Below are 19,985 nucleotides of genomic sequence, written 5' to 3'. Positions count from 1 at the left end.
TAAAGAGAGTTACTGAGCTTACAAGAAACTCTTGTCATGGGCTGCCTTTTACTACCGTTCTTTGTTGAAGTTAATTTGGATAAGCTCATAAAAGTATAATGTAGCACTGCCCATATCTCCAAAAAAGCTTTGTATGTAGTGGTGATTTGATGATTTGGAATTGGAAGATGATCCGTTTGGCTCTTCATCTTTACTGTTTAACTAGATAAAAATCTTATATAGTATATTTATTTTTTATGTTTAAAAATTTTTTTTCATTATGGTTGCATGTATAGCTAGTAATACATTAAGGGAGATATTGAACAAGGGGTAGCTTAATATATTGTGCTCTGGTATCTAATAACATATTGCATCTAGTAGGATGCTTGATCAACTGTTTGAAAATGAATGTAGATTGTATACATAAACTCAAGGTATTATAATGTTGTAAGTGCTTTTAAGAAGCAGCTTTATATTATGTATACATTATTTACAAGTACATGGATATGTATTTTTATTATCTTCAGACAGCTGATTTATAGAATAGATCCCCAGTGTGAGGCTTACAAGAAACATTAATGAATCAGTTTCAGATTGCTTTTAAGTTCCTGAAGGAACTTATAGCAATCACTTTTTGACTAGAACGCTTATGAACAGTTTTTCTCACTTTTGGGAACTGATAAAAATGATTTTTTTCCTGTTTTTAGAGGATCTCATGATCAGTATCTGACTGAGAAATAATAGAGTGAAATAGCTAAGGTGCTTAACATAACTTCTTCAAAATAAATGTTTACTTTGGGTTTTTCTTGGACCATTTACATAGTCCCTGCTGGCACGGATATTTAATATCTCCATAAAACCTTAAGATGCCCTGGAGTAGACACATGGGTGTTGTAACTTATATTAATTATATTAGTATATACAAGTGGTCTTGAAAAGTTTAATGTAACTTAAAGTTCAAAATGGAAAGTAATTGTTTAAATCAATTATGTGATGAATCAGTTGTTCGAAACTTCTAGATAAGATCAGTTGTATTAACACTTCGACTACTCCTCCTGCCCTTCTTTTTTCCTTAGCTCTCTTAGAGGCCAGGGGTCTTCCTCCTCACCTGTTTGGTCCTCTTGGTCCTCGGATGTCACAACTTTTCCATAGAACAATTGGAAGCGGAGCTAGTAAGTGAATACTTTTAAATTTGTCCTCCCCTCAGAACTCTTAGTAATTAGTTGAGTGCTGTTTCTACTGTTTACCTATTCATGTAAGAGAGTTTTCACATAAGGAAGTTTTCATGAACTTTAACCTGTTTTAAAAAACAGTTTCTGCACATTCTTGCCTTAAATAATAGCAACTCTTCAAGATTTTCTCCTTTTATTTTTAATTACTGAATTGGAGCCATTAGAAAACCATCCAACGTTTACAACAAGATTGACCCTTCATTTTGTTTGTTTTTGAACTATAGAAGAGTACAGGATCTCAGGTGATTACATTATTATAGCATCTGATTGCATGCTTTGCACAGATTTGTGTCTTGAGATTTTTATGGTATAATAAAATTTAACCCATTAGGCAGTTGATTATAAAATGAGCCTGAGAGGAAAGATTTCTCAGCAGAATTACCAGTAACTAGACTCATTTAATCAAATTAATATAACCCAGAGATCTTATCATATATGCTAGATATAAGAGTGATTGTTTAAGTCTCAGTTTGTAACTAAGAATATGATTTTGCATAATCACAAATTCAGTTAAATTCTGTCTGGTATAGAATATTACCTTTAGCTTCCTTAAGCAATAAAATTTACATTTAAGCATTTTTAAAAATTGAAGTATGGTTGATTTACAATGTTGTGTTAATTTCTGCTGTGCAGCAGAGTGACTCAGTTTTATATATATATACACACACACACATTCTTTTTTACTTCATCAATAATATTTCCATAGAATCAGTAGGCTATTTGCAGACTTCAGTCTTGATTCATTTCAAAATTTCTGAAGTGTTACCGAAGGTTGTTAACTCTGACCTTACAAATAAATTTGTACTTGTATAATTTTCCATTAAATATTCTAAGTTTAAAAAAAAATAATGCAATGTGTGTACATGTGCTCATATTATGTGTACTTGTACTTGAGGATTTTAAGAAGCAGCGGGTATTTTATTTTTAATTTTTGAATTTTATTTTATTTTTTTATACAAGCAGGTTCTTATTAGTTATCCATTCTATACATGTTAGTGTATATACGTCAATCCCAATCTCCCAATCCGTCCCACCCCCACCCCCCGCCACTTCCCCTGCTTGGTGTCCATACGTTTGTTCTCCACATCTGTATCTCTATTTCTGCCCTGCAAACCAGTTCATCTGTACCTGTACCATTTTTCTAGGTTCCACATATATGCGTTAATACACGATATTTGTTTTGCTCTTTCTGATTTACTTCATTCTGTATGACAGTCTCTAGATCCATTCACGTCTCTACAAATGACCCCAATTTCGTTCCTTTTTATGGCTGAGTAATATTCCATTGTATATATGTACCACATCTTCTTTATCCATTCGTCTGTCAATGGGCATTTAGGTTGCTTCCATGACCTGGCTATTGTAAATAGTGCTGCAATGAACATTGGGGTGCATGTGTTTCTTTGAATTATGGTTTTCTCTGGGTATATGCTCAGTAGTGGGATCGCTGGGTCATATGATAATTCTATTTTTTTTGTTGTTGTTGTTTTTATTTGCGGTACGCGGGCCTCTCACTGTTGCGGCCTCTCCCGTTGTGGAGCACAGGCTCCAGACACGCAGGCTCAGTGGCCATGGCTCACAGGCCCAGCCGCTCCATGGCATGTGGGATCTTCCCGGACCAGGGCACGAACCCGTGTCCCCTGCATCGGCAGGTGGACTCTCAACCATTGCGCCACCAGGGAAGCCCTATTTTTCATTTTTTAAGGAACCTCCATACTGTTCTCCATAGTGGCTGTATCAATTTACATTCCCACCAACAGTGTAAGAGGGTTCCCTTTTCTCCACACCCTCTCCAGCATTTGTTGTTTGTGTATTTTCTGATGATGCCCATTCTGACTGGTGTGAGGTGATACCTCATTGTAGTTTTGATTTGCATTTCTCTAATAACTCGTGATGTTGAGCACCTTTTCATGTGCTTCTTGGCCATCTGTATGTCTTCTTTGGAGAAATGTCTATTTAGGTCTTCTGCCCATTTTTGGATTGGGTTGTTTGTTTTTTTAATATTGAGCTTCATGAGCTGTTTATATTTTTGGAGATTAATCCTTTGTCCGTTGATTCGTTTGCAAATATTTTCTCCCATTCTGAGGCAGCTGGTGTTTTTGTTTTTGTTTTGTTTTGCTTTGCTTTTGCTGCCCTGATACTCATCTCTCAAATAACATAGCCTCCTGCAAAGTTCTCGAGAACCCTTGAGTCTGGATTTTTATTCAGTGTTGTTTATTAGGCACTGGGATGTACAGAGTCATGAATAGGATAATAAGCAGAGTTGTTTCCCACGTGGAAGCTTCCCTGTTAGAGAGTGACCCTGGCAATAAACAATTACTATATAGTAAAATTTCAGGTCGTGTCAATGCAGTGAAGGAAAACAAAGCAGAGTTAGGAAGGCGTTTGTTGGTGTGATGATAGGCTGGTTAAAGAAACCTTTTCTGAGGTGATTTTGTGGAGAACAAAATGGAGTGAGAAAACCAGCTCTGCAGGGATCTGAGGGAAAAAGGAAGTGCAAGGCCGCAGGTGGAAATGAGTTTGGCATGCTCATGAGACAGCAGGAGGGGCCTATGGAAAGTGAAAGGAGAGTGGTAGAAGATGAAATCTGAGAGGTGTAGGTGCTTGCCAGGTCATGTTGGACCTTTGCAGGCCAGCAGCAAGTGTGGGATTTAAACTAAGGGTAATCAGGATTTATCTGTATTATGAAAAAGATCAAGCATACACAAAAGTTGAGAGTATTATTAGTAGTATAATAACATCCATGAACCCATCAACAATTATCGATCCACATGACCTGACCATTGTTTCATTTATATCCTCGGTTGTTCTCCCCACTCCCAAGTTTATTTTTTTAACTTTTGCCATTTGCATATATTTGAATTTATATCTGTAAAAATAAGGACATAACCACAGTACTGTCTAAAAAAGTTTATATTAAGAAAATCCTTAGTAAGTATCTAGAATTCAAATGTTCCAGTCCTCACATAAATACATTTTAAAAACTTTAATTTAACTGATGGCAAAGTATAGATCATATTTTTAATGTGTGTACTTTTTTATTTTTTAAGAGAAATTTGATTTCATTTATTTTTCCACTTCATTTATTTCGGGGGAGAAGGCTGGGAAGAAAAATTGTTTCAGAGCTACCCAAGAATATTAGCATTAAGCGTCGGAGATCCATATTGAGGCTTGACTGTTGCCCATGAAATGAATGTAGACGATAGACTAGAACCAGAGTAGGAAACAGCGACACACCCCCATTCCCATGACCCAGCTTCAGCAGCGCCTGCTTCATGGCCAGTCTGTCTTTACACCCACCAACATCCCTCCTCTTGTATTAATTTGAAATGAATCCCAGACATTATATAATTTTATCTATAAATATTTCATCATGTAGCTCAAGATAATGTCCCTTAAAACACACATACACATGCATGCGTACATCCACATTACTATTATTATATCTGAAGAAGAAACCAGTAATTCCTTATTGATAGATACCCATTCAGTCAGATTTCCATTGCTCAAATGGAAAAGTTAAAAAAAAAAAAAGTAAACTTCTTGTTAAACAGGTAGTTGGATCTAGAGGCTTTTTCAGGTTCAAGTTTGGTTCTTTATTTTCTTCCTCTGGTGAGGAAAGACTATGCAAAAGTGGTAGTGTTTTCTAATATTAGGAAGCCCACAAAGTCTAGACAACAGGGATTAAAAATGAAAGCATTTCATATCTAATGATCAGTCTTCATTTATTAGAAGTAAAAGAAGTAATTTAGTTGAAATATATAAAGAATATCTCTCCCTTCTATTTGGTTACCCGGGAGAATAGTTGGTATAGGAAAAATATTTCCTACCCTTTATTTACCAGTTTTGCATCCTTCAAAGTGCTGTTGTTTTTGTTTTAAGTATCATTGTCAATTGGGTTGAGATGTGTTTTAGCCATTTCATTGATTTTCACTGATGATGAAATTGTCTAGTCGTCATCTGATATTTCTGATGTGATCTCAGTAGTTTTTGATGCCCTCTTTGCTTTCTGATGAGCCAAGTTGAACACCCCCTACCCCCCCCCCCCCCACCTGAAATCAGGCATTGCCTCAGAGAGCCCTGGTTTTCTTTATAGGAAATGATATTTAGATTCCACAGTCTGGGCTGTTGGCGTATTCGCTACTGGGTTGATAATTGTTGTTAGACACTTTTAATGGACAAAAGTAGGAAATAATTGTATTTAATCTTTTAAGATTAAAAATCATGAGTTCATACTGATACTGCCAATTCACATTCAGGACTGCAGGGGTTTTATTTATCTTGTATCTTTCCCTCGTGCCAAAAGTTTCAGTTCCCAGTGATAACATACTCATTTATTTGCTTTATCCTACAGTACAAAATTCCAACCTAACACCAAAAATAGTATTATTGAGAAAATTTTAATTTTGTAACAGTTCTTTTTTTGTTCTTGGGATATATCTCACTTTGTGGTCATTTTTTTGTGTTTTAGAGTCACTTGAAATAATTCTTTACATTCATGCCACCAGGCTGGTTTAGCACATTTGCTTTATTTTGCTTTTAATTTTTAGGAATTGACTTTAAAATGTAGTCTTGCTTTTATAATTTGTTATATTTACATGGTTCCTGAAGTCAAATCTACAAATTTTTAAAAGTCTTATCTTTTGCTATCCCTTTAGCCTGTTTCCTCCTCCCACACAAATAACCTTTGTAAGTTTGTGGCCTGTCCTTTTGTTATTTATTTAAGAAAACAAAACCAAATCCGTATTATCTACTTCACACACACTGACTTTCTTAGATAAGAGTATAAATTTTACATACTTTGCCTTGCTTTTAACAGTATGTTTTGGTGTTCACTTATCATGGCTGCTGTGCACGTCACGAACATGCTCAGAGAGAGAGAGAGAAAGAGAGATTTTCCCATTCCTTTTGTAAAGCTGCCACAGTGCTGCAGTGTGTGGATGTACGGTTTATTTTGCCAGTCTCCTGTTGGACATTTGGGTTATTTCCAGTCTTGGTTGTGTTGCAGTGAAATACAGCTTTCCTGTTTTTACCTGTGTTACCTTCAGGATAGATTTCTAGAAGGGAGATTGCTGTGTAAAGGGTAAATGTGTACAACATTTTGGCAGATGTTGTAAATCAGCCTCTTTTGGAGATTATAATGCGTATCCTTGGCTTATTATATATAGCCTACCATATAGTAATACGTTATCATATCCCAAACAGTGCAACCACCTTACAGCAATTTATCTCTTTTTCTCCTGCCATCCTTTATGCTGTTATTTAGTTTTACTTACACATGTGCTATAAACACAAAAAGACAATTGTTGTTTTAGAACATCCATATTCTTTTATTTTTGCCCACATATATACCATTTCCAGTGTTCTTAATTCTTTCCTGAAGTCCCTTTCTTCTATCAGGATTGTTTCCCTTCAGCCTAAAGAACTTTTTTTATGCAGTGAGTGACTGCTAGTAATGATTTCTCTCTGCTTTTGTTGGAGAAATCCTTGATTTGCCTTAATTTTTTTTTAACATCTTTATTGGAGTGTAATTGCTTTACAGTGTTGCGTTAGTTTCTGCTGTATAACAGAGTGAATCAGCTATATGTATACATATATCCCCATATCCCCTCCCTCTTGCGTCTCCCTCCCACCCTCCCTATCCCACCCCTCTAGGTGGTCACAAAGCACCGAGCTGTTGTCCCTGTGAGCTTATGTCCCTGTGCTATGCGGCTGCTTCCCACTAGCTAGCTATTTTACATTTGGTAGTGTGTATATGTCAATGCCACTCTCACTTCCTCCCAAGTCCGTTCTCTATGTCTGCATCTTGTTCCTGTTCTGCCCCTAGGTTCTTCAGAACCATTTTTTTTTAAAGGTTCCATATATATGTGTTATGCCTTAATTTTTAAAAGGTAATTTCCCCAGGTATAAAATCTCATATTAGTACTTTGTAGTGCTCTTCTGGTTTCCATAGTTGCTGTTTAAAAGTCTTACTGTTACCCTTCCAAGGCAGCTCTTTTCTCCCAGCTTCTTTTAAGATCTGCTTTTTCAAACCATTATTAATTTTTAATAATTTGACTATATTAGGCCTGTGTGACATTTTCTTCCATTTTTAATTTGCTCAGGTTCCACCGAGCCTTTGAATCTCTGAGTCGATAACTTTCATCAGCTTTGGAAGATTGTTGGCCGTTTTGTCTTCATATATTGTTTCACTTATCTCATCATCTCTTCAGATATTCTCCTTCCTTTTCTTCTGGGAGTATCAAGATTGTACATGTTCAGACTTTGGACTTGATCTACCATGCCTCTCTAGCTCTGTTTTTGTTTTTCCCAGGTTTTTCTTTTCCCCCCAGTTTGAAAACTTCCTGTTGACCATATTTTAAATTCACTAATTCTTTTTTCTGCTGTCTTCTTCAGTATTTGGTTAAACTCATCAATGAATTTTAAATTTCAGATACTCTGTTTTCCAGTTCTAGACAGTTCTTTGATTTTTAAAAATAGATTAAAATTCTCTGTTGAAATTCTTTTTTTCCTTTAAATTTATTTATTTATTTATATTTTTATTTATTTATTTATGGCTGCGTTGGGTCTTCGTTGCTGCGCGAGGGCTTTCTCTAGTTGCCGTGAGCAGGGGCTACTCCTTGTTGCGGTGCACAGGCTTCTCATTGAGGTGGTTTCTCTTGTTGCAGAGCACGGGCTCTAGGTGTGCGGGCTCAGTAGTTGTGGCACGTGGGCTCAGTAGTTGTGGCTTGCGTTCTCTAGAACACAGGCTCAGCAGTTGTGGCGCACGGGCCTAGCTGCTCTGCGGCATGTGGGATCTTCCTGGACCGGGGATTGAACCTGTGTCCCCTGCATTGGTAGGTAGATTCTTAACCACTGCACCGCCAGGGAAGTCCCACTGTTGAAATTCTTTACATTCTTACCCATTTTGTCCATCCATGCTTATATTTTCAATTTATTAATCATAGTTATAGAATACTTACTTTATAATTTCTAGGGGTGTTAGTCTGCTTCTATTGTCTTTTTTCCCCTTTTGATTGTTAGTCACATATTCCTCTGCCTCTTCATATGTCTGATAATTGATTATGTGAACGGAAGAGACCCCAAGTGATGTTTTCCAGCAGTGAGTGTTTTCTCTTTTTCTGTGTTAAAGGGTCAGAAGCTGATCACTTTGCTCTAGTCAGGGCTTTAGCTTGTTTTGACCGAGTTATTTTTTTATGACTCATTTCACCTCTAGCTCATCCGTGTTTCTCTGTTGTGACCCTGCCAGGGTTTTTTTGTGTGTTTGTTTTTGTTTGTTTTGAATTTGGCTGCACTGTGCGGCTTGTGGGATCTTAGTTCCCCAACCAGGGATTGAACCCAGGCCCTTGGCAGAGGAAGCTCAGAGTCCTAACCACTGGACCACCAGGGAACAGTTTCCCAGGGTTTTTTTTGATTGAGAACCTTGCAAGTTCCACTTTCTATTCTTTATGCAGTTTCACAGTGTGGCAGATGTCTGAAGGCAGGGCACTGGCTGTGTATGGGTCAGGCCTCCTTCCTCTGTGGGGACTTTGTCCTCTGAGCACCCTGAGACTGCAGGAGTTTTCACTGTGTCTTACCAAAACTTCTGACTCAACCCCCAGCCCTCTTCACAGCCTCGGAACTCAGCAAATGTCCAGTGGGGTCGATTCAATTGAACACATCAGCCTCCTGTGATTCCCTGAAAGGCTGTGGGTTCTCTTTCTCTCTGTATCAGCAGTTGGCAAACTACTGCCCAAGGGCCAAATCGGCCTCCTCTTTGTTTTGATATAGCCTGTGAACTAAAAGTGATGTTTACTTTTTAAATGGCTGAAAAAGTTTAAAAATTGTTTTGTGACTTGAAAATTAAATGAAATTCAAATTTCAGTGTCTGAAAATGAAGCTTGATTGGAATATAGCCATGCTCGGATTATGTATTGGCTATGTGTGCTTTTGTGCCACAGTGCCAGGGTCGAGTAGTGGCAGCAGTGACCTTGTGGTCTGCAGAACCCAAAATATTTACTCTCTGGCTCTTTGTAGAAGATGTTTGCCTACGAACCCCTGATGTATGATAGTGGTTTTCAGAGTGTGGCCTGTAAATTCCAAGCTAGTTCCTGAGATCCTTACATTGAATTCATAAGGCCAAGAGATAATAACTACTAAGGTCTTTCCTTTTCTACTTTGTTCATGTTTGAACTAAAAGTGCAAAAGCCGTTGTGGGTGTAAAACTGCTGGTGCCTTAATTAGAGTCAAGGCAGTGGCACCAGACTACTGGCAGGTATTTTATTTTTCAGTGTCACATGGTCCTAGTAAAAAACTCCATGTTTACATAAGGATGCGCTTCCAAAACACAGTCATTAATTTTGTCTTTACTAACGCATCCATGTCTTTTAAATAGTCTTTGTGGCAGAGTAGGCCCGTTTTTCCACACGCTTAGTCTCTCGTAAGGTAGTTTCTCGGCTTGGAAGAGGGAGCAGGGGTGAGCGCACAGCTCTCTCGTTCAGCCTCACGCTCAGGCCGTTTGCAACGACAGCAGCAAAACAGTGCTACTCGCCACTGTATCTTGTTGCTGTTGTTTTGGAAAATTGTGATCTTTTTCACAAGTTTTTGTTTAATATGTAACGCATTAACCAAGTATTTCAAAATGTTTCTCTTTTAGTTCCAGACGCATTTTATAAATAACAGTAGATCTAAACCACACACACGGGGTCTCGGTAATTTTCAGGAGTATAAAATTACCCTTAAAACCAAAACTGACTGATCTGTATGAGGTGGTTTCTCTTCACATGTCAGAGGAAAATAATGGCAGTGACTTTTTGTTGTCATTTGGCCTAAGGTCCTTTTAGGGACATCCCAGAAGTCCAGTGGTATTCATGGTGATTTGTTTGAGCATGCTGAAATGATCCATGTGCTTAGACCTGCCAGCCTCAGTGTTGATAGAGCATCCAACGACTTGCGTCAGTTTTTCCTATTTTTGGTGGTTGTTATTAGGGTATACTGTTTGAACTATTTCATTCTTTAAAAACAAATCTAGAAGCAGCTGAAGATTCTTTTGTTTTCATAGTTACTTTCCCTTCATTTTGTTCTTCCTTCCACATTATTTCAACCCAAAAATGTTAAGCCTGCCCTAACTGGAACTGATAGTATTTAGTTTGTAAACTTTAAAGATGCTGTCCCTTTGAACTTGAATGTCTTGCAGTGTATTTTTGGACAGACTCTTAATTATGGTAAAGGGAGTTAGGCAGTGATAGTTATGCAGTTCATTAGCCACAGTCTTAAATAATAGAGAAAACAGACCTTGTCAGGATTATTGTGTATCCCTTTGAAAGGTTTATGCCCTCCCAGAAGATCATTGATGCTTCATAGGGAAAAAACTTTTTGATGTTCATATGAATTCCACATTCATTGACAGTTTCCAAACATATATCATTTCTAAGCATTTCAGTACTTAATGGAAAAAATCCAAACAATACAAACAATAAACTGAAAAGGTCTCAGAAGGGAAAGGACTTGAAAGTAATCTCAGGTATAAGTTTATACGCATTAATGGAGTTGATCATGGTTACAAGGAGGGTGTCCAGGAAAATTTGAAACACATTTGTAGACTTTATTTTTGAGTGTCTTACTCGGTTTATTGATAACTTATTTATTGTGGTAGTTGAGCCTTAGCATTTTTCAAATGTTTGGGCGATGGAATTGACCCTTAAAAGTAGAAGTACTCTAAAGCACTATGATAGCAGCATCTGCACATGAAATGAGAGGAGGTGAAAAGGCCAGTCTTTTGCTGTTTTTAGAAAATACTTCATTCTTTTCATTCCCTTTTGTTAGATGCATTGTTCTGTTTGTCTATCTCCTTGCCCTTTTCACTGTTACTTGGATTCCGTTTATTCTGATGGAGGTATTTAGAGGTATATAACATTTCCTTTGATGCCTGGGCATCATTGTTTGCCAGGTTTTTATTATTGCAGAAGGCTTTCTGCTCACTAGATATACATATTTTTGAAAGCATGTATGTTAAAGGTAGCAGTTCATATTAGTCTTATGGATATTAATTTTTGTTTCAGCTGTTAAATACCAGTCAACTTCTCTCATTTAAAAAGATAAAACTTAAAAGAGAAAAATATAAATAACTGTGACATTACTTTAAATTACCTGGATTTACTCTGCCATAGTTACGTCTTGGGTAATCAGCAGCCTGTCTTAACACTGGTATAGACCTAGCCTTTAATTGGGATCCAAAGAAGAAAAGCAGCCAGCATGGGAAGTCACACTTAACACCTAGTAATAATATTAAGTGTTTAAAAATAATGATTTTTTCTTTTTTCCATGTGAAGGTTCTAAGGCCCAGCAGCTTCTGCAAGGACTACAAGCAAGCGATGAAAGCCAGCAACTCCAGGCAGTTATTGAGATGTGTCAGTTATTGGTCATGGGAAATGAGGAGACACTGGGAGGGTTTCCTGTCAAGAGTGTAGTTCCAGCTTTGGTAAGAGAGTCTTCCCCTCGTTTTATCCCAGTCGTCCTCTGAATGCTGCCCATATTTTTTTTTTTTTACTAAAAAACATTATTGTCATTAAGAATTTTAAAATAGGATAGAACTAAGAGATAGTAGAGTGTGGCTTAGTGCTTTTATTTCATGCTTTATAGAGATTGTGTGTGACTGTTAATGATGAATGAGTAAAATTTCTAAACTATTTCTTTTTTTTTTATAAATTTATTTTTTATTTTTATTTTATTTTTGGCTGCGTTGGGTCTTCGTTGCTGTGCACAGGCTTTCTGTACTTTCGGCGAGCGGGGGCTGCTCTTCGTTGCAGTGCACGGGCTTCTCCTTGCGGTGGCTTCTGTTGCAGAGCATGGGCTCTAGGCGCGCAGGCTTCAGTAGTTGTGGCACGTGGGCTCAGTAGTTGTGGCACACGGGCTCAGTTGCTCCACAGCATGTGGGGTCTTCCCGGACCAGGGCTCGAACCTGTGTCCCCTGCATTGGCAGGCGAGTTCTAACCACAGTGCCACCAGGGAAGCCCTAAACCATTTCTTGATGAATAGTTATGCTATCTTTGATACTTCAATGACTACGTGGTTTTAAATTTTAAGTTGTTAGCCCCATCAGGTGATACCTTGATGTACTATGCCAAAACTTATATGCTTTTTTCTTTTAAACTGGTGATTCACAGGACAGTAACAAGCAGCTCACTTGTGGGTTCTCTTTGTGGGCCATCAAGGTTTCATGCTTGATAGCAGTGTGCATGGCAGAGCAGTCAAGCCAGAACACCACATGGATCCTCCAGCTAAAAAAAAAGGTTTTATGTTGAGCAAAAACAAAAGAAACAAAACAGTACTCAACAGTAGAAAAACAATTTTTTAAATCTTAATGATTTTTCAACACAGTTGTGAGTTGATATTTAGAATTTATTAATATCTTAATCGCTTAAGCTTTTTAATGTGAAAACAACAGGAAGAGAAATTGCTGTTACTAAATGTAGGCCCTTGAGCATAATACATCTTTCAGATAGTGGCTTGGTAATTTTCTCAGTGCTAGATTAAAGAAATAGGGTATAAGTTAAGATTAAAATTAAGTCTGAATGAAATAGTAACAAAAGACTAACATAAGCATGAATATACATTCATAGTGTATTTTACTTTGGAAGCTAAATGTCATTCAAGTCTTTGTTTACACATCTAGTAAAGTTGACAAAAATGAAACTGTGATTGGAGTATCAGATTGTCTCATTTGATCACGTTATCACATTACGGAGAGAACTGAGTGAAGACCAGTCAAATACAAGATGACATAGTCTTTATTCGGCCTGTTCTTATTTGTTGGATGGCTCTGCTCTGGCAGGAAGTGATAAAGGATAGAGCAGTCTCTTTACCTTCTGCCATGCAGACCTCCTGGTAACAAAAGCTAGCTCTCAAGTCTTACCAGTTCCACTCTACAGGTTCGCATATTAATTTTTTAATGTTTCATGAAAGCAGTATTAGCCTTTGTACTCTGACATTTACCTATGTTTATATTCATGCTCAAATTATTGATTTCTTCAATAGCTGGCTTTTATGACCTGAATTAAACTTCCTTGTTTGTTTTTGTTCATTTAAAAATAAATAGTAGTAAAAAAAAATAAAAATAAAAAAAAAAATAGTAACAAAGGACTAGGTTTACCATGTACTTATCTCTGTTAAACTGCAATTTTTATTGGTTAAATAAAGAAGTTGTTAAATCTAGGCAGAAACATTAGCATAATCCAATTTTCTTAATTTGCTGGTTGTATTGATTAGATTTAAGTACTTGGCAGACCTGCACAAGTCAGCTCATGCTGTTAATAATGAATTGTCCAGATTTATCTTTCATCACAGTTGAATGTTATAAATATATATCCATCAATCACCATACACCTGTGTGACCATAAACAGTCATTTTTGGTGAAGAATCTGTTTACAGCAGTTCTTCCCAAATGTGGTATTACAAGGTTCATGCCACCTTAAAGAATTGGAGAACTTATTACTTTTTCTGTTAGCATAACAACCACTTTAATTTAGAGTAGGTGTTTTATAAGTGACTGTTTTGTAGGTGATTTGAGACAGAGTGTGCACGCTTGTGCATGTGTGTGTGTGTGTTTATGTTGTGTGTTTAACAAAAACAGTTATCAGGATCTCTGGCGTATAGATATATTTTACCAAGCATAATTCAGAGCTGAGAAGACATTCATATTAAATGAATATTGCATTAGGATATCTGATGTCTGACGTACATTTAATTGAAAGGTACTTTACAGCTTAAATTCAATGCATTTAAAATTTCCGTTGAACTAGAAGACAGTGAATGATTGTCTCTTTCCCCAGGTAGGAAATTTCTTTGGTAGCTTTGGCTGCTTCAGGAAGATGGAGTGTATATCTGTAGTAGTTTTGCATCCCCTCCTTTGAAAAACATGGTTAAAATCTGCTTAAGGTGTTTCCCACAAGAAAAACTAAAATAAAATCAGATGTTTAGACTAACTCATGCATCTGTAAAATAATTATATTACTTTGAGTTTTAATTAGCGCATAATTCATTTTTGATGTGATCAATATCGTGTTTAAATCCTATACTACTGTGTACTTTACAGCTGAGTTAAATGGTGCTTCGCTCAACTTTTAGAGAAGCTAATTTACAAGAGTTTAAGCTATGATATTGAATCTGTACTGATAGTTGTTAATTTAACAAATGTCAGTGCATTGCTGGTCTGTTTACTTATGTATAGAACTTATTGACACCTGTTAAGCCCTCAGTGACACGTTAATGAGCTTCTGAATGGGGGAATAGAGGCACCAGGAGGGTTGGTTGTAAGCAGCAGGCAGGCTTTGCTTTTGACCTGGATCATTCATGATGATTATTCCAAGTCAGTGCCTCAGTGTATGTGTCATGCCCTCCTAAGCATAATCATTTCTTGTGTATGCATGCTAGGTTTTAACTTGATATTATTTTTGTATGGTAAAATTCTTGGATCATATAGTTCTATTTCAGTTGAAGTAGAAGAAATACTTCTAGGACTTCTAAGAATATAGCTTCTAATACTTTGTTATAATCTTTTTAAACAGATAACATTACTGCAGATGGAGCATAATTTTGATATTGTAAGTATGTACTGTGTTTTTAAAAACCACTCCAAATTTAAATTTTGAGTTTTCATTGAGTAAAAATGACTTCTTTTCTAGATGAACCATGCTTGTCGAGCCTTAACATACATGATGGAAGCACTTCCTCGATCATCCGCTGTTGTAGTAGATGCAATTCCTGTCTTTTTAGAAAAGGTAATCCTACTTTTGCCCAACTTGTTCGAAAGCAGGCATGGGGAATCAAGTTGAGAACTCTTGACTGTTGAATTCTAAAGTAGTACATCAAATTGTGAGGCCACATTAAAAGACATTTTTTAGCATCCATTATCTAACTAAAGTATATTTTTTAACCAAGGTTCCAGAAAAATGTTTTACGTCTAGCAGAGCGGCAGTTTAAAGTTGATGCTAATAAAGCATTTGTAAAATCAACCCAGTATTATAATTTTTTAATAATAGCAATTACTGCCTTAGTATAAAATCTTTCAGAGAACTTAAAGCAGTTGATTAAAAATAATCTCATTATTTCTAGAAAACATCCCAGTGAGGTTGATAGCTATTTATACCCTCATTTTACAGCTGAGAAGGCTGAGACAAAGTGCCTTGCTCAGGGTCATAGCACAGTAAAATTTGCATTATCTGATAACTTTGGAATATGGTATAAAGTTTAAAACTTGATTTTTAAAATTTGTTGTATAAACCAACCCGTTTATTTTAAATATGAAGATTTAAAGTTATATAATTGAATTTAGTTTATTCTCTATGTGAAACATATTTTTCAATATCTTTAAAGTAGTTGGAAGGAAAAGAAAAGTATTGCCAGTATGTTTGGCTTAAGCGCATACATCACTGGTTTCTTATGGTGGGTTTCAGGTTAGAAGCAGTATAGATTGATGGAAATTAGAGAAAGTGTTGTTTATTCATGCAAAGGTGAGCATCGAGTAAAAAACTTGAATGATAACCTTAAGTTTCCTTTGTATATGTTCCCAGCTGCAAGTTATTCAGTGTATTGATGTGGCAGAGCAGGCCTTGACGGCCTTGGAGATGTTATCACGTAGACACAGTAAAGCCATTCTACAGGCGGTAAGTGTTGTTACCGAAGGACTATATTTCATTTAATGTTGGATTTTAGATCCACGTTTGTATTAGTTCCTAGATTGCAGTCTCTATAAGGTACACATGCTGTTTCCAAGTGATGTGCTAGACTTTTAGTAGGCTTTTTTAAAAAATTGCTGATAAAAGGGTATTTCTTGGCTTTAACAGTTTCCTATATTTTAGGGTGGTTTGGCAGACTGCTTGCTGTATCTAGAGTTCTTCAGCATAAATGCCCAACGGAATGCACTAGCAATTGCAGCCAATTGCTGCCAGAGTATCACACCAGATGAATTTCATTTTGTGGCAGATTCCCTCCCGTTGCTAACCCAAAGGCTAACCCACCAGGTAAAACATAAGCCTATTTTATGTATCATAAAACATTTTTATTACATTTTTTTAAATGCTAATTTCAACTAGGACCTTAAATCTTCCAACTAGATATGTAACTTGGAAATGTTCTGATCTGTGTTTTTTCCTGTTACCTAGTCATGTACTCTATATTAGGTTATTTTATGAAATTTCAGTGGATTTACCCAAATGAACAGTACTTCTTCGTTTATGATATCTTCAACTATTTTGACTTTAGGGGTAAATTTATGATTTCAGCAAACACTGAGTGTTTCCTATGTAATATGATCAGAATTTCCTTTTAGAAAGATCACCGTTTCCTGAAACGTATTGGGTTAGGCAGGCAAGACTAGGAGGGTATGGGTTAAGATCAGAAGAGAGATGAGACTATGTATGTGCCAGATAGAAATGAAATAAGAAATGCAGACTGCAGCTGTCTGGGGTTGGAGAAGAACAGGAGCAATTAGTAGATGGAATCAGTGGGCCTGGTGTTGCAGTATGAGAAGCAGAGCTTATAGAGCCCCTGGTGGAGGACAGTTCGTGAGTTAAGCTTCGAGATTTTAGAGAAATTGTATTTTCTTGTAATGTTTCAAAGTGTTGTTATTGCTAAAGAGCTTTTTAGAGATCTGACTTTTAAGTCACCTTTACAAAGTGTGCTTAAAATCTTCTTGGGGAAAATTAGGTACATAAAATATACAGGCATACCTCGGAGATACCGTGGGTTCAGTTCTGACCACTGCAGTAAAGCGAAATATCACAATAAAGCAAGTCACAAGAAGTTTTTGGTTTCCCAGTGCGTATGAAAGTTCTTTTTACCCTATAATGTAGGCGCCCCAATCCCCAGGCGACAGACCGGTAGTGGTGGCCTGTGGCCTGTTAGGAACTGGGCCGCACAGCAGGAGGTGAGCAGCGGGTGAGTGAGCGAAGCGTCATCTGTATTTACAGCCGCTCCCCATCGCTCGCAGCACCACCTGAGCTCCACCTCCTGTCAGATCAGTGGTGGCATTAGATTCTCATAGGACCATGAACTGTACTGTGAACTGCGCATGCGAGGGATCTAGATCACGCGCTCCTTATGAGAATTCAATGCCTGTTGACCTGAGGTGGAGCTGAGTCGGTCCCATCACCCCCAGATGGAACCATGTAGTTGCAGGAAAACAAGCTCAGGGCTCCCACTGATTCTGCGTTATGGTGAGTTGTATAATGATTTCATTATATATTACAGTGTAATAATAATAGAAAGAAATAAAGAGCACAGTAAGTGTAATGAGCTTGAATCATCCCGAAACACTGCCCCCCCACCCACCCAAATCTGTGGAAAAATTGTCTTCCATGAAACTGGTCCCTGGTGCCAAAAAGGTTGGGGACCGCTGATGTAGTCTATTAAGTGCGCAATAGCATTGTGTCTAAAAAAAAAAAAGTACATACCTTAATTAAGAAATCCTTCATTGTTAAAAAAATGCTAACCATTATTTGATCCTTCAGGGACTCGTAATCTTTTTGCTGGTGGAGGGGGAGAGGGTTTAAAATGTTGGGAGAATTACCACAATGTAATACAGAGACAGGAAGTGAGGGAGTGCTGTTTGACAAATAGTGCCAACAGACTTGGTGGGTGCAGGGCTTCCACAAACCTTCAATTTGTCAAAAATGCAGTATCTGCGAAGTGCACTAAAGTGAAGCACAATAAAATGAGGTATACCTATATTAAATAAGGTGTTTACATAAGATAGGTAAAATAATATTGATTATTGAATCACTGGAGGATTTTGCTTCTAAGATGATCAAGACACAAGTAGTGCCATTCATTTTTTATTTATTTTAAAAAACTTAGCAGGCTGAGATAACCTTTACTTTATGGGGGCTAGAAATGTTCTCTAGTTAGGTGTGAGTTTACCTTATTTTGGAAGTATGGCCCAAGAATCAGAGAAGTTAAATAATGGGTCCTGTTGTTGTAGCATTCTTTCTAGACTTAAATCATGACAGCGAAGGTGTAGGACTTCTATAATACCAGAATTCCTTTCATTTTTACACAGCTAAGCCTAGTTTTTACATCTGAAGCCCATTTATCAATTAGAAAAAACCGAAGTCTATCAAACTATGCCATTAAATTGTTCTTTCTTTTCTTATGAGAGTTATTCCAAATGTTTTCTCATTAAGATCAGTCTAATAGTATTTAGATTGTTTTCATAATGATAGAGCAAATCTATATCAAGTTTTTCTTATTATCAGTAAATCTCTGGCTCACACACATACTTAACTACTTACAACTTTTTAGTGAATGCATGTTTTAAGCACTTCTACTTGTAAGGCTTTTTAGAATGGTAGGATGTTTATTTTTTCTTTATTATAGTTTTTGTTTAGGTATTGAAATTATAGAAGTACAAAAGTTGTTCCCTTTCTTTCTATTTGCTTTTTATATGTTGGGTTCTTAATGGAGGAGAGAGGTTCTATCAGTATGATTCCCTTTGCTTTGAAATCATGACATTACTGATTGTTTGCTTATTAGGGTCACAGCATTTTCAAAGCTCATATCTAGTTAAGCAAGTCTTGAAGAATTTGGGGTTAGGAAGAAGATAAGGGAGTGACGTACGACAGTGAAAATGTTTTATATTAACAAACTTTATTTTCCTTTATTAAAAAGGACAAAAAGTCAGTAGAAAGCACTTGCCTTTGTTTTGCACGTCTAGTGGACAACTTTCAACATGAGGAGGTAAGCGTTTAGTCTTTGTTGGTATTTTCATGAAGTTGTTAAATTGCTGCCTCACGAAGTAACAGTTTTTTCTTTCTTGTGTTTGTGAAGAATTTACTCCAGCAGGTTGCCTCCAAAGATCTGCTAACAAATGTTCAACAACTATTGGTAGTAACTCCACCAATTCTAAGTTCTGGGATGTTTATAATGGTGGTTCGCATGTTTTCTTTGATGTGTTCCAACTGTCCAACTTTAGCTGTTCAACTTATGAAGCAAAGTAAGTGCTATTTTATTATTCTGTTTTATACGGGAAAAACAGCTTGTGTTTGTGTGTGTGTGTGAGTTTAATTTCTGTTAATAAGTAAAGTCAACATAAGCAAGTAGAAATGGCTAATATCACAGGCACTGGATAGTAAAGGAAGAAAAATGTTAATATGTAATAAATTTGTGTTGTGACAATATAGTAATGCTGCCTACATACAATTTTTAAAGTATATAATATATTAAAATTTTACCCTTGGTGTAGGGCTAAAGACCCAAAGTCATTGCTTTCCATACAGTATCAATTAAGTAATGATGCTTCATTAGGAGAATTCTGAGTTTTATGTTACCAGTAACTGCTTCTCTTTTGCTTATAGGTAGTCCTTTTTTCCCATATTAGATTTTCCAGCAGTTTATGATCCCAGAATGCTTTCTTCCCTCAAAGTGTTGGAACTTATTTACACAGATGAATGTCTCTGATCTTTGCTACTTTAATATTTCTAAGTCTTTCCCAAACTTACGTGTGCAGGGTACCGAGTTTTATCGCACTGCTATTGCCATTGCCCATTACTCTCTTAAACCTTAGATTTCACAAGTTTATGTCAGAAGACATCCGTATGTTGTGATTATTGCTGGTAGAGCGTTGATCACTTTTTTATGCAGCACCTATCATTGTGGTTAATTTCATGTCCATAATTCTAATCTCTGAGGACGTTACCTTGGGAGTCAGTGATGACACTCACTGACAAAACAGTCTTTGTCCCACCACTTCAAACAGTATATTAAGTGGTATAAGAGGACTTTTTTGGGGGCGGATGGAG

At 36.8% G+C, this 19,985-nt stretch overlaps 1 protein-coding gene across 25 annotated transcripts in view; it reads left to right on the top strand.

Annotated features, from left to right (window-relative positions):
- TRIP12 (thyroid hormone receptor interactor 12) overlaps positions 1 to 19,985 on the top strand; it is a 147,400-nt gene that overhangs the window by 85,583 nt on the left and 41,832 nt on the right. For all 25 annotated transcript variants that reach the window (XM_049712509.1, XM_049712505.1, XM_033425905.2 and 22 more), the window contains 8 exons: positions 1,056 to 1,151; positions 11,522 to 11,670; positions 14,757 to 14,792; positions 14,874 to 14,969; positions 15,762 to 15,854; positions 16,050 to 16,211; positions 18,856 to 18,924; positions 19,015 to 19,180. In XM_049712509.1, coding sequence (XP_049568466.1) covers positions 1,056 to 1,151; positions 11,522 to 11,670; positions 14,757 to 14,792; positions 14,874 to 14,969; positions 15,762 to 15,854; positions 16,050 to 16,211; positions 18,856 to 18,924; positions 19,015 to 19,180 — 867 coding nt within the window. The remainder of the gene's footprint in view (positions 1 to 1,055; positions 1,152 to 11,521; positions 11,671 to 14,756; positions 14,793 to 14,873; positions 14,970 to 15,761; positions 15,855 to 16,049; positions 16,212 to 18,855; positions 18,925 to 19,014; positions 19,181 to 19,985) is intronic.

This window comes from Orcinus orca, chromosome 7 (genome assembly GCF_937001465.1).
Source record: "Orcinus orca chromosome 7, mOrcOrc1.1, whole genome shotgun sequence".
In the NCBI taxonomy this organism is placed as follows: domain Eukaryota; kingdom Metazoa; phylum Chordata; class Mammalia; order Artiodactyla; family Delphinidae; genus Orcinus; species Orcinus orca.
This window is presented reverse-complemented; position numbering and strand designations above follow the sequence as displayed.